Source organism: Tauraco erythrolophus, chromosome 6 (assembly GCF_009769465.1).
Source record: "Tauraco erythrolophus isolate bTauEry1 chromosome 6, bTauEry1.pri, whole genome shotgun sequence".
NCBI classification, from domain to species: Eukaryota; Metazoa; Chordata; class Aves; order Musophagiformes; family Musophagidae; genus Tauraco; species Tauraco erythrolophus.
In genome coordinates, this window is record NC_141470.1 from 23,998,070 (window position 1) to 24,009,510 (window position 11,441).

At 36.7% G+C, this 11,441-nt stretch overlaps 1 protein-coding gene across 1 annotated transcript; it reads left to right on the top strand.

The window, feature by feature from the left end:
* Positions 1-4,008: 4,008 nt before the first annotated feature.
* On the top strand, positions 4,009-10,425 carry OLFML1 (olfactomedin like 1). Its single transcript, XM_009986782.2, has 3 exons — positions 4,009-4,134; positions 6,152-6,440; positions 9,647-10,425. Exons 1-3 carry the CDS (start codon positions 4,009-4,011, stop codon positions 10,423-10,425), a joined length of 1,194 nt encoding a protein of 397 aa, XP_009985084.1.
* Positions 10,426-11,441: the final 1,016 nt, after the last annotated feature.

The window sequence follows — 11,441 nt, forward strand, 5'->3', positions numbered from 1 at the left end:
AGTACAGGAGTGTGGGCTCCCCACCTTTTTCAGGGTTGTAATAACGTAAGGCACAGCATTAGGTGAGCACCCGCTGCTCAGCAAAAGCCAAGAAAGAAGGGTGAGGGAGCAGGGGAGTCAGGAATGTTTCCAAAGCACAGAAAGAAAAACATCAGGCTGGGTTTACAGAGCACACTGGGAGTCTTTGAGAGTCACAGGCATGGACAGACTCAGCAATGACACAATGTGGTCTATGTGTTATGGCTTTACTGGGACAAGAAACATGTCTCCTGATTCCTGTGAGGAACTAAGGCATGCCTACGAGAAGACACAGTGGCAAGACTGGAGGCAAGAAAGAGAACTGAGGAAGACCTGGAACAGGAAGCTACGGCAATGATGTGGGAATAGTTGGAGACCTGTAACAAATCAGACACTCATCTCAGGAAAGGCAAGGAAGTGCCTTGAACATTAATCTCAAGGTCTCCATGGCTGAGGTCCTAGCTCATGATAGATGAGATTTCTCCATCATGAGTGTGACGGAGAAATGAGTTTCTGCGAATAAATAAACTTACAGTTTACACGCATTCCCCTTGACTGTAACAGGGTTTGCAGGTACCATAGAGTGCCGTAACTTGCTGCAAAGAGTCTGACTTATTGTGGCACTGCGCTGTTTTACCAACTGAAAAGCCAGAAAGAAAATGACTTAAAAAAAAAATCCTACAAAACATAGCATGCAATGGTATAAGAGTGAAACAGTATCTTAAAGAAATGTTATTTTTCTCTCGGATGTAGTATCCACTCTGAACTGATTTCAACATCCCATTTAAAACACAGAAAACTCTATACAGCATCTGAAATCAAAACCACAAACACAGATGAGGAGCTGAAAATGCCTATTTTTCATTTGGAAACACCAAGCAGACATCAAAACAGAGACACCAAATGGTAAAAAGGTGGAATAACTGCAGTAAAGATGCAGCATTGACAAGAAAATAATACCATCTTACCCAGAGAGAGAAGAAAACAGTGAAAAAGCGTATATGCTTACATCAACATACTTGTTTCCTTTTGGAGGTTTGTCTGTCAAATCAAGGAGTAGTTCACAAGACAAGTAGTATTCCTTGAGATATGAACAATCATTCTGCTCTGTTAGTGTGTAATATCCCGTGCACCGAGGCCAGTGTCTTTCCAGGCATGCCAAGCAATCCTGCTTTAAATCACTATCATAAATACAGATGTATATATTTTTTTTACATGTACAGCTAATATGTAGTTGGGAAAAAAAACCATGCATATGTATCTGTATATATATATGTATATGTATATATATATATGTATATGTATATGTATATATCTATAGATCTATACCTATATCTATATATCTATATATCTAGGCAGAACAGAAGTGGAAAATACATAACTAAAGAATGAAAAAACAAAACAAAACAAAACAAAACAAAACAAGAAAGCTCAGTCCTTAACCAGATGCCACGGAATACCCTCTCAGAATACTGCATCTGACATGGACCATCATTGCCATTTACCATGAGATTATAGTTTAATAAGGACGGGAGCATCTCACTAAGAGAAATCCTTGGAAACTTCTGGTCTTTCAGCTGCTGGTAATTTGAAGAAATGATGGAGCAACATTACAAAATTCAGCTTCTTATACAGCATGCTTAAGCTTATATGGGATGTTTAGAAGTTTAAGATATTTTGCTTTGTAGATAATTTGTCCCTGTTTTAAGATGAAAAGACACATCTTAAAAGACAAAATAAAAAAATCCATCATCTTAGAAAACACAATATATCTATACCCTGACTTTAAGTATGCTTTCTTGATAGCAAGTTTGTAATATTTTGCTTAGGGTATTTTATTTGCTTAGATGGTCTGGATTCAAACAGAAATAAGGTTGCTCTGAAACTGATAAATAGTATTGTTCATCTAGTGAAGTCGGAAGAATTGTCTGTAATTATCAAAAATTCAGACACAACCTACAAGGGGTGTTCTAAGGAAAAGCTTTCAGTAAGGAGTCCTGCTATGACTGATGCTCTGACATACTCCAATAAAATTCTTCAAAGAGACCACTGCCTTATTTTAGGTGGCAATCTAGACTACAAACTGCAATGAAAAAGAATTTTAAAAGTTATAAACTTAAATTGCTACTTCATGTTACTGTAAGATAGAACTTGCAGTCATAACTCAAGTCAGGCATGTTCCAAACTGCAGGGAAACTGTGATAGATTTTGTTTTACACAGATGTATGATTTCTCCCTCCACTAAAAGAAGAAATCAACCTATTGAATCCCATAGTCCTCATCTCCTAATCATTACCTCAGGGTATTGTGACAGGCATACCAAACTCAGAGAAGAACTCTTAAGAATTCCAGGTTCACCTAGAAGGTTAGAAAGGGGATCGTTTTTCTGTGCTCTTCCCCGGTGTTGAAGCTGATTATTTTGTGGAAAAGAAGACAGCATGCTTTGTCAAGATGTTCCATAGGACATCATCAAGGAAGACCATAAACTTCCTAGGGTGTCTATTCTCAGTGCATAATACTTGAAGGATCCAAGCAGGAAAGCTTTCCATCCTCTCAGGCAAAAGTTCTGGAGTAAAGTGAAACACCACTGGAGTGGAGAACCAAGTATTAACCTCTCTGTGCATCACTGACTTTTCCTGTAAATAAGAACTGGCAAATTGTTTATGCCTCTTAGGATAAAGCAGTGTTAAAAGAAAAAACACTTATCTGCGTACTTCCGTGAAATTTGCTGATAAAGCACACATAACTGTACCTCGCAACAATCAAGCAAGTGGAGGTAAAAATCTGCCTGCTGTGACATGTTTTCATGAATTCTGCCACAAGTCACATGCTTACACACAAGGCAGTCAGAAAGAAAAGGAAAGCTGTGTAAATGTGAGAAAAAAAATTGTAGAGAAAGAAAAATGGAAAAAAAAAAAGTGAAGAGGTGGAGAATTCTGAGAAAGAGAAACAGAGACATCCAGTTTGGCTTCAGATACAAAGGGAGCTTTCTAACATCCAGACACATGGTTTCCTAGCAAATACAATGTTAGCATAGCCACATACATTTCTAGACAAGGCATTCAGTCATAGAAATAATTAAAAAGAATAAAAAAAAATTGCTTCAAAAGCAATAGACTCGTGTAAGTTAATTATAATTAATTTTTAAGTCATTCTAATTAGAATTACTATTCTGAAAGAAGACACCTATCAAGGACTCCATTAAATTGACACAGAACTGTATTAAGGATATCAATTTTAGCTGGAAAAGTACTGGCAAGAGAAGAAGGGAAGTTTTTTTTAAAAATAGTTTTCTTTATGGTTTTTAGTCCTACTGTAAATAGGCTGAATACTGGAAGTGAAAACAATTGCTTTAGACTGCTTTACAGTAACAGCTGTGGTTGTTCAAATAGCTACAGACGTTATGCATCAGATCTGCCTGTGAAAGAACGACCGTGCTCCACTGACTTTGAATCTATGCTGATTAATTAAACAGCTTCCTGGACACTTATGGTCACATATGAATGGAGGAGGGAGGGGCTCGCACAAAAACCATACCTCGCAACACCAAGTACATGCTGCACAGCCTTGATCACACGGGAAAGCAGATGAGAGGAGAAAGGAGGGAAAATAAATTATTTTTATTTGTATTTAATAAAATTTGGCCTGCAGGCTTTATGTGACTCAGAACTGAACATCTGGGATTGATCATAGGATCACAAACTGGAAAGCAGTCATCTGGCTTCTAGAAATAAACATGTTCAGTTCCTCTTCCACAACTTTCTTTTTTTAATGATAAGCTGCAACAGCCATTTTAAGACTTTTTAATACTTGCAACCACAGTATTTTTAACTTGCGAGTAATTTTTAGCATTACTTTTTCACATTGCGGCATCAGGCGACCTTTAAATTTCATTTAATCCTGAACTGGCAGTAGTGTTTGGGATTCCTCTCCACACGCACACACACGCATTTAATTCACTACTTTTTTGCCTCAAAATTTTATGAAACAATGGTAGTCTTGCAACTCCGATTTTTACTAGTTCCATTCCTCACAAGCGTCATGGGAGCGGCGCAATATATGATGCAAGACGCAGCTCTGATGAACTACATCGACCGGCGTTTCCTGTCTCTGGAGGTATGTGCCAGCTGTATCGTTCCGTAACGCGGCCGAACTGCAGGGAGGTTCGAAAAGGTATGAAAGATGCTTCTGTGTGTGCGAACACAGAACAGCTCGTATGATAAACAATATCAGGAAGATAAACTTCCAGCTTTCTCAAATAAGTAAGTAAAATTGTAGCTAAACCTTTAATTATAATGATTCCTAGCTACCATTATTTATTGCAGGATATAATTTCATAATGCTATATTTTTATTCTGTTATCATTTATATCTTTTTATTACATTAGTGAATTTAGCTAGATTTGCAAAGGTTTATAGTACTGTCACCTAGGAAACAGTATAACCAAATTGTCACCAGTGGAAGTGCTGTCAAGTATTAACAAGGAGATAGAAATTTATCAAGTATTTTTTCTATGTTCAGAGGAACCTAGCTGGAAGACGTAGTTGAAGACGTATTTATGTAAACTAGCAGTGTATCTGCACTTCAACTAGGAGTTTAGATAATCCCCTTAGAGCTGTGAGACTGAAATAGGTATTTGCTTTCAATTATTTAGATAAAAGTACCAATACCTGCTCTTTTTTCTGCAGTAGAAAACTACCAGTATTGTAAAATACCTTTTCAGTATTGGCATGTTGTAATCATACATAGCTCATCTTACAGCACTAACAGGTCCTTGGCTCCTGACTTGCACTGACAGACTTTTAGAGAAGCTTTAACTTGTCTGATCTTGCATTCCCTTTTCGTACAAAGCTCTCACTGGTCTTAACTTCACAACACAGAAAGAACAGAAGAATTAGCCTGGTATTCTGTTCCCATTGTACAGACTGAGATTAAAATTGTATTAACCACTATAGGAATAACTTCACCTAGTAATTTCCATTCATTTGGCACACATTAAAAATGATGCAATTCCACCTGTGGCATTTGGTGCAAGGGGCATCAAACAAAGAACAGGAAAAAAGGTGAGGCAGATATTGAAGTGAACACTTGAAAACATTTGAAATAAAGTTTTTGTAGAAAGTAATTAAACAGCTTCCTGGACACATATGAATGGAGGAGGGGAGGGGCTCACACAAAAACCATACCTCGCAAACCAACCAACCAAACCACCATCAAGCTTACATGGAACACATGTATATCACAGTAGTCATCTGGTAAACTCAGTAAAACACCATCTGAAAACAAAACACCTGAAATCTGTGCATAAAGCACCAAACCAGAACATCCAATCTGGCAGTTAGATCTACTAAGATTGTGTGTTTAGGCTTAAAAATATTTAAACTCAATGTCCTCATCTTCCCAAAATGGCAGCTGGGCTTCTATTTTCAGATCACCTATGATCTTTACAAAAGCAGCAAAGCAGCTGCATTACAAAAGAGAAATCACATTCCTCACCTTTAAAAATGCTGATAATTTGAATCTAGGTATAAAGAAACATCTATATTTTCTTTTAAATACAACCAATAGTTTTACAAAACAACAATACACACCACCGAAAAACTTCTCAAACATAGAGATATCAGTACTTCCATTTTCCGTTTTAAATGGATGAAATATAGCCACACTAGATACTGTCTTGGTCAGAAGAGGTGTATTTATGTGAAATGTTCACGTTTGTACATTTCCTGCAGAAAATTTTTTGAGACTGCTTCACCAGTGGTCCTACAGGAGGAGTTCTGAAAATTCTCTGAAAAACAAGTAATCAGAGATCATGTGCCCTTAAGTATCTCCGGCTGTTTCCACCAGAGCATTTTTCCCTCTTTAGGCAGCAAAACAAAGCATCTGGTTGTCAATAACAACATCGAGAGAAAAAATGCGTCTTTTTGTCCAGAACCACGAATACTAGTGGCAGTCCAACATGTCCTTTTCATGTAGATATACAGCATCAGGCTACTGGTTCGAAATAGATGGGGGGCAGAGGGATTGGAAAGGAGAGAATAGCATGGTTTTTAAAGTAATCATGAATGAGGTTGTAATCTATACAGAATATACATGTATATCCATGTATTTTCTTCCTGTGTTCTAACTCAAGAAGAGGCTGGAACAATGCAACCACGACATACTGGATTACGTGGAAGAATTCCGAGACTTTTCAAAGATGGTACTGTCACGCCTGGCGGGACTGAACAATTATAAGACCGAGGTTAAAAGTGAAGTAGAGAATTTGCTAACAAGAATTGAACGAGCACAAAGGGACATTGACTATTTTGGATCTGTCACAGATTCTAATACATGTATAGAAGTACACGAAGACCTGGTGAAACAGCAGCTACTTGAAGAAGCAGAAGAAAAAAAGAAACTTAAACTCATGCTTAATGCAAGTAAGAACAGTTTACTTCTCAGAACTTTGATCTGAACGAGCCAGTCCCCTAGCCAATGGATGTATGCTGATATACAGATAACAGATTTTCACAAGTTATGTGAATACCACAGACAATTGCATGGGGTTTTGTCTGTGTAAATATTTGACTTTAAAAAAAAAACACCACCACACACACACAAAAAAACCCAACACCAAAACTAATAAAAAAAGATATGAGAGGGGGAGGGAAGAAGTACAGTTCAAACACTTATTTTGCAGATACTTTACTGCATATCAAATTGATTCTCTGGAAGATGCTTTTTATTATAAAGTAATGTAAAAATCCTCTGAAGGTATTATCTTCCAAAGTCCCAGAAAAAAAAGCCAGTGTATTTCAGAGTATTGCAGCTATATCAAGGAATTAATGGTGGTCTTTGGTTTTTGGAGTAGGCAGAGATCAGAACCTCAACTCAAAAGTGACTCATGAGTTAATAAAAAGACTTAATTTGCTTCTACAATTTGCATCTGTTTTACTGTCCTCTTCTGTTTTTCTTTTTCTCTCTCGTCCCTCCATGTTCTTTATCAAGAGAGCACACTGACTTCGTTGCAAGGAAAGCTCGGTTCTGATTTGAAAATTAAATGTTGTTACCTAGTATGAAGAGCATATACATAGTCTATACTTTTTTTTAAACAGATTAAGTTTTACAATGATAAGTATCTCTACCTTAAGAAAGTTGAGTTATAGATATAAATTACATATTGAAGACATATTTGAAGTAGTCTGTTTCATTTCCATTCAGAAGTAGTAAGAAGTGAAAAATAAACAATAAGAAATATAAACTGCTGGGTTTTTAAAAACCCAGGTGAAAGATCTTTAGCATAATCAATTACACAATTCCACTAACTTCAACAGAATTAGTCTGATTTAATTTTACAAATTAAACTTTTTCAGCAACAGACTATTAAGGCATATGGTAACAGAAGCAATGACCTATTCTGCTTCTAAGATCTAATCCTACACCACAGTCAAGTGCTCTGAATATCAAGATTTCCTTTTTCCATATATTTTTTTAACATTAGGCATTTTTTTGAAAGGCAGAAAAAATTAGGAATTTTTAAACTGCCTATAGTAAGGACACTTTGAAAATTATACCTTTCTGAGAGTTTCAGAGGGAAAATTACTTTCCATTTTCCCTGTTTGAAACTATTATTTTTAATTTTATTGCAGCAGTTCATAGCAACTTTACTTTTGTCAACACTAGCGAGATGCTTGTCCCATTGAAGTTGATGGCAAAACTAGTCACTGTGTAGATTTTAGAGCACTTAGAAAAAGGAGCAAGACATTCCACTCTAGCAAATAGCAGCTCTGCTTCTACACTACCATATATTAACCAGAAGTTATGATTATTTTTGCTGAGTCAAGCCAAAACTCTAGCAAAAAATGTTCATCTATGTCCAACTTTGTTATTGGTTTTGGTTTAAGTTCACACAGACTTGAAAAAAACAATCAAGTAGAGTCACTTTTTTTACATGCAGTACTTGATATCTCATCTTGCTTTGGGTGGGAAACAGGAAATTATCTTCTGCACATTTTGGAGCATGATAAGAAACAGTGAGCTTTGAACGTATCACTGTGGAGACTGGAAAACTTTTGGTAAACGTTTTGCTCACTGTGAACATCTCAGTTTCTCAGTCTTCCTGCAAGCTGCTATGAAAGCCACAGAGAGTTAAAAGTTTCTCTCAAGAAGAAAGACTCTATTCATAGATTTCAGATAGTAAGCTGGTTATTTCTTCTGCAGAGGGAGATGTTGCTAAGGCTCGCTAGATATTTTGACTCAACAGTTTTAAGTTTCTAGAATCTATCTAATCAATAAATGTTAGATTTGGGAAAGCTACTGTGACTCACTCAGGGAAGGTGCATCCAGAACGACTTGCAACAAAAGAATCCATTACTGTAGCAGCAATATCCAAATGCTTTGGTTAGAGGGTATCAGTACACACAACTGGCATAAAGGTTGCTTTCTACAGGCAACTGGAATCTTGCCACTGACTTCAATAGGTTCATATCAGGCCAAATAGGGAGGCTGGTTTTGCTTTCTCCGTCTCATCTACCGCCAGAGCTTTCTGCCTTAGGGCTTTGTTTGTTCTGTTTACTAAAACGGCTGCACTTCACCAAAGGCAATTCTTTAAACTTCAAATAGTTTTTCTTGTAATTTATGAGTGCCTTTGGTAAACAAGCTTGTTAATATGCTTTGCAGTACAGTTTTTCCTGGAAAGGATGGTCCCTGATAAAGATCTTAGAGTCTATATGCCTGAGTCTTCACAAGCTTGGTGCTTTTTGGTCTTAAACATCTGTGCAAAGTGCATACAAAATGTAATGAAGTCAAAACTATGATTCGCTCTCTGCTGGTGCCAATTTTACCCCCATACTGAGGTAACGTAATTCCACCAGTCATGCTTCTAGCACAAGAATTGATAACACAGACATCATATCAGTTCATTTAAAGACCACCTTAATGTACGGCCATTCCTGATTTTGTGATCTATATATTTGTTCTAGTTCCTTTGTGCTGTAGGTGGTGGGAAGGCGAATGGGAAGATAACCTAGTGTTTTGGCTTACTGTTGTGATGATCTATTTTTATTTGTCTTTATGTCGTAAATGCAAAAAGAGAGGCTAACAGAGGATAAGAGATTTCCTGAAATAAAAATGCTATACACATAGTAATGTTTCCTGCATATCAGGAAAATGGATTTTAATTTGTATGCCTCAATAAGAAATAAATGTGATTATTTTACTGTGTAGATCTAAAACAGAAGTCACTTCTCTGAAGAGAAAATTTTAGCCCTGTAAAAGAACTGTCAAGAACAATCAGAGAATCACTAACTGTGCTCTTGGTCTCCTCTCAGGTACACAAATAGAATCCCTTCAGGATTACACTGATCTAACAGAGCAGAAAACAACACACTATGTGTTGCTGAAGATGTGCAGTTTCCTTAGCAGGAGATATGAAATTTATCACATAAAATTAGCTTCAACGCTACTTACCATAGCCATGCTGCTGGCACCTTTACTGATGTATTGACCCTGGTCTTACAGTGGGATTAAAAGGAAACTAAGTTATTCAAAGAAAGGAAACTAGAAAATTCACAGATATTCTATTTTTTTTAACTTTTTCTTTTTTTTTTTTTTTTTTTTTTTTGTGTCTTTGGGTGTTTCCTTGCAGGTTGTGACCACATGCTTGCAGGTATTAAGTCCCTAAAGATAGTTAAGAAGACTGGAGATAAGCATGGCTCTTGGATGAAAGATCCTGGCAAAAAGCATCCAAAGATTTATTTATTAAATGGTTCAGTAAATAATGTTATTTTGGAATTTGCAAATATCATGACATTCATGGAAAGCAACCATACACTAAAAGCTCGCAGAGTCACCTTGCCACTTCCCTGGGAAGGAACTGGCCATATCATATATCAGGGTTTCTTGTTCTATCACAGATATGGCTCCCTAAATGAGATAATTAAATTCAATATCCAGAAAAGAAATATAACTGACCAAATGCTACTGCCAGGGGCTGGAAGGATTCCTGCCTATAAGCTTTCTTCATCTACAAAAATAGATCTTGCCATTGACGAGCAAGGGCTCTGGGCAATCCATGCAGAACCAGAGACTGGAGGAAACATTGTAATTACTAAAATCAATCACATAACCATGGCAATAGAGCACACTTGGGACACATCATGCAGCAGCAAGGATGCTGAAGCAGCTTTCATGGCATGCAACACACTCTATGTTGTCTATAACTTTCCTAGTGGAGGAACCTCTCGCATACAGTGTGTTTATGACGTTTTGGATGCTGTAAATACTTATGAAATTCCTGCATTGCATTTTCCAAAACGTCAGGGTAGCCATTCCACTATACATTACAATCCTAAAGAAAAGCAACTCTTTGCTTGGGGTGATGGATCCCAGATCATTTACAAGCTTCACACAAAGCAAAAAGTTTAGAAGGTTTAGTAACTTTTCAAATACGCTTTTTTGCTACACAAATGCTAGCAGTGCCATGACAACATAGTCATTAAAGTGTATCAAAATTACGTTGTTCACATCTGTACAACTTTCATCTATTTTACATAAATTTAGGCTTACATACCTATTACATGTCCAATTAAGAACATGTAAAGAGTCCACTAATATGAATTACATGATGAGTAAATACCACACATGCACAACTCACACATACAAATTAGTCTTGAAGACTAAGGTTAATTAAAACAAAAATCATCCATCTCTGACATTCTCTTCCTATCAAAACTATATATTCTGCTCCAGTGCCATGGAAATCAAATCAGAAGTCCTTCCTGTCCAGTACACGTTATCTGACAACCTTCACCACCCTGAAGCTCACTGTAGGAAGCCTTCTTGTGAGTACCATAAAATCACACGCTTCCACAGAAATTTTCTGCAAAGTTTTAACAGGAGAGTTTTATTACATCACAAAGCATAAGAGTATACATCCTCACAAAGATAGTTTATTTTTAACATATAGTTCTTGTACATTACATCAAGGCTATTCCTAATCATCGAGCTTCTAGAGTATTTATATGAAATTTCCACATTTTTGTTAACCTTATAGCTGTACAGTCCGCTTTTGATCCTGCTAATACATTAGCTACAGCTAAATATTCACTTTTATCAGCTTTGGTTTGCCACTTTTCTTTTTTTTTTTCAGTGTATCACTGCTTGTGTGTCAAAAGGAACGTTCCTACATGATCTGTTCTGTTTCACATACTATTTTAAAATGTTTTACATATCACTTTTTAATTGTTTCCTTTCTTATTAATCCTCTTTCAGCATCTAGTTGAGGTATTTTTTCAATACTTCAAATCACTTCCACTGCTCATAGTGAAATCTTGCTTATCCATACTCTGACTCCAGCAAAATGCCTGTACAGAAAAGGTGGCCCTGATGAGCACAATAGTGCAAGTGAGGGCATGTCACTGGTCAGTCCTGGTTTTGTGAGT

Coding starts and splice junctions, on each gene's coding strand:
- OLFML1 (XM_009986782.2), top strand. CDS start 4,009: ATGGTAGTCTTGCAACTCCGATTTTTACTAGTTCCATTCCTCACAAGC. Junction 4,135..6,151: donor GGCGTTTCCTGTCTCTGGAG/GTATGTGCCAGC, acceptor TTCTAACTCAAG/AAGAGGCTGGAACAATGCAA. Junction 6,441..9,646: donor TAAACTCATGCTTAATGCAA/GTAAGAACAGTT, acceptor GTTTCCTTGCAG/GTTGTGACCACATGCTTGCA.